This window comes from Pinus tabuliformis, chromosome 7, assembly GCF_031772625.1.
Source record: "Pinus tabuliformis cultivar Carrire ecotype Pingquan chromosome 7, CPIR1, whole genome shotgun sequence".
NCBI lineage: Eukaryota > Viridiplantae > Streptophyta > Pinopsida > Pinales > Pinaceae > Pinus > Pinus tabuliformis.
The window spans coordinates 1,872,953,940-1,872,957,248 of record NC_142293.1 but is presented as its reverse complement, the minus strand read 5'-3'; the positions used below and the strand labels follow the sequence as shown (position 1 = coordinate 1,872,957,248).

The following is a 3,309-nucleotide window of genomic DNA, read 5'->3' as shown; positions in this document are numbered from 1 at the left end:
TTTGGTTTACTTGTCGCTATTTTTTTTGGTTTACTTGTCCGCAAGAACGACTTATCCAGCCGACATTGATATCACTCGCACTCTTGAGTGTACTCTCCCAAGATGGACTTTCTCAGGACTGGATGCACATGGCCGATCTGGAGGGCTTGCTTTAGGCATCAATACCCGATCTATCAAGATCATTAATTGCTGGGGTGGGGCTGGATTTTTTGGGACAAATGTTCATTCGACAAACCTAGGAATGCCTTTCAGAATCATCAACATTTATGGGCCTTGTCATAATCGACCAGAGTTCTGGGAACACCTTGTAGGAACAGATTTATTATCTACTAATAATCTAATACTCAGAGGGGACTTAAATTTATCCATTGGACATTCAGAGTCCTGGGGTCATTGTGCCCAGAGAGACACCCTCTCAGACTACTTCTCAGCTACTCCGAATGTTCACCACTTGATAGATATCCCCTCGGCAAAGATTCAAGCCACTTGGAGGAACAATCGAGTTGGTGAAAATGGATTGGCTAGGAGACTAGACCAGTTTTTAGTCAAAGAACAAGTTATGGATCTAGGTCTCAACATAAGGCAATGGGTAGGCTCGGGTGGACTCTCAGACCCTCTGACTATATATATGGAAATGGATGGTGGTAGAGCAAGACCAAAGGGACCTTTTAAATTTTGCTCTACCTGGCTCAAGGAAGCCTCGTTTATCAGCTTAGTGACCAAATTATGGAAAGAAAACCCTCCACGGGTGAGGGCAAATGTAACAGAAAGATTTATTAATAACCTCATAGAGCTGAAGAAGATGACCAAAAACTGGGCACACCAAAAAAGATTACAAGATGATCAAACTCTGAGACAGGTTGAGCTTGAGTTGGCCGATTTCGAAAATCATTAGGATGGGTTGTATAATTCTGATGAACATAAGGAAAAAATCACATCCCTCTACATGGCTCGGGGAAAAATTCGTAAGGACAGGGAAGATGTCTGGAGGCTGAGGAGCAGGGCTATTTGGATGTAGGAGGGGGATGCAAATACCAAATTTTATCAAAGGTTTTCTAATGGTAGGAAAGCGATTAACACCATTTGGAAGCTTCAGGATAATTAGGGACACACAGCCAACACTTTCCCTCAGCTCGCTTCTTTAGCCAACTCTCATTTTAAGAATGCTTACAGTGACCCCGAGGAAGCAAATTTGGCTGAAATTATTAGAGTTGCCCAACTTTTCCCCAGATTTGTGGAGCAAGATGAAGGCGAAGAGCTGATGAATGAAGTATCTTTAGAAGAGCTAGAGGCCGCTTTAAAATGGTTTAACAAGGACAAAAGCCTGGAACCTGATGGTTGGACCATCGAGTTCTATCTGGCCTTCTTTGATCTTATAGGAGCTGATCTCCTTCGGGTAGTTGAGGAATCCAGGGCTACTAGACGCCTGGAAGCTGCCATAACCTCCACTTTTATTGCACTCATACCGAAATCAGATAATCCATCTTCCTTTGATCACTACCGCCCAATTTCGCTCTGTAACTGTTTGTATAAGATTATAGCCAAAATTATTGCAAACAGGTTGAAACCAATATTATCGAAGCACATCTCACCAGAACAATTCGCCTTCCTTTAGGATAGGCAGATCCATGAGGTGATAGGCACGGCGTAGGAAGTGTTACACTCGCTTCATATCAAGAAAAGCAAAGGTATGATTTTGAAGGTAGATTTATCAAAATATTTTAACAGAGTGAATTGGTTATACTTAAGAATGCTTTTAACTCATCTTGGGTTTCCCTTCATTTTTATAAAATGGATTATGGGTTGCATCACTAATATCCCATTTAGTGTCCTGATTAATGGAAGCGCATCTCCTTTCTTCTTCTCGGCAAGAGGGATGAGACAAGGCTGTCCACTCTCACCGCCTCTGTTTCTTCTGATCATGGAGGGGTTCAGCAGGATTATCAAAGAGGACTACAGGAGAGGCAGATTAAAGGGTATTATGATTACAGAGGATTGTACGCTCACGCACCTGCTGTTTGTGGACAATGTTCTTATTTTTCTTAATGGGAGAATTGGAGACTTAACAATCATCAGAGCTTCCTTTTCCTTATTTCAGAAAGGCACGAGAATGACAATCAACGAAGGAAAATCTGCTCTAACTGCTACAGCCTGTTCCCAGCACGAAATACATTTTGCTCTTCATCGGTTCCACTTTGCACAGATTGGACAGGATGAAGGTTTGAAATATCTGGGGTATAAGTTAAAACCCAATGGATATAAGATAGCTGATTGGACTTGGCTCATTGCCAAATTGGAGAAAAGACTTAGATTATGGTACCTCAGATATTTATCTCGGGCTGGCCGGCTCACTCTCATCAAGAGTGTTTTGGAAGTGACAACTATTTATTGGATGTCCTTGGCATGGATTCCAAGGGGAATTTTGTCAAGGATACAAGGACTCTACTACAGATTTTTATGGAGGGGTAGTCAGCCTGGAAGAATATTTGCTTGGGTGAAATGGGATGCACTCACACTTCCTAAAAAATGGGGAGGCTGGGGAATTAGAAAACTTGATGATTTTTCCATAGCACTGGCAGTGAAGCTTGTTTGGCAGCTGGTCACTTCTAACAGTCTATGGATGAGAGTGGCTTCCTCAAAATATATCGCCCCATTACAGATATTGGACTGGATCAGGAGACTGGTTAGAATCACATCTGGAATTTTGATCATTTGGAAGGCAGTCCTGAAGGCTCTAGACCCCATTCGCACAAGTCTCACTTGGAGGATTCATTCGGGACTCAGGGTTTGTATTGGAATCGATCCATGGATTGGATGCAGGAACATGCATAGACTGCCAATTGATCTTCTCATGCATCTCCGAGAGCATGCACATATTGCAAATGAGGCAAACTCTACTTTCCTCTCTCAGGCTTGGAAAATAGGCCATCAGCTAAACATCCCTCTTATATGGCAGCAGATCTGGAAGGACTTTATATAGGCTCTCTCGAAGGTGCACATTCGCATAATTGAAGGTGAAGATGAGCTCATCTGGGCATCGGCTAAATCAGGCAGATACTCTCCAAAAGACGGATACTTAGTTCTAGCGGAGCCAAGGAAACCACTAATCCTTCATTCTTGGTGGAAACACCTCTAGAAGCTGAAGGCGCCTCCCAGAACCAGATTATTAATGTGGTGCATTTTGCGAAATAAAATCCCCACGGGGGATAATTTAATAAAGTGTTCTCACCATGGACCTAACTGGTGCTATCTTTGCCAAAATGATTGTGAATCTGCATCCCACCTATTTCTGAACTGCCCTGAAGCACG

At 42.8% G+C, this 3,309-nt stretch overlaps 1 protein-coding gene across 1 annotated transcript; it reads left to right on the top strand.

Annotated features, from left to right (window-relative positions):
- Positions 1–1,921: 1,921 nt before the first annotated feature.
- Positions 1,922–2,980, top strand: LOC149255947 (uncharacterized). Its single transcript, XM_089455162.1, has one exon. The coding sequence runs from the start codon at positions 1,922–1,924 to the stop codon at positions 2,978–2,980; it is 1,059 nt and encodes a 352-aa protein (XP_089311288.1).
- The last annotated feature ends 329 nt before the right edge of the window (positions 2,981–3,309 follow it).

Bases quoted from the DNA above. Each gene is read 5' to 3' on its own strand.
- LOC149255947 (XM_089455162.1), top strand. From the start codon at position 1,922: ATGGAGGGGTTCAGCAGGATTATCAAAGAGGACTACAGGAGAGGCAGA.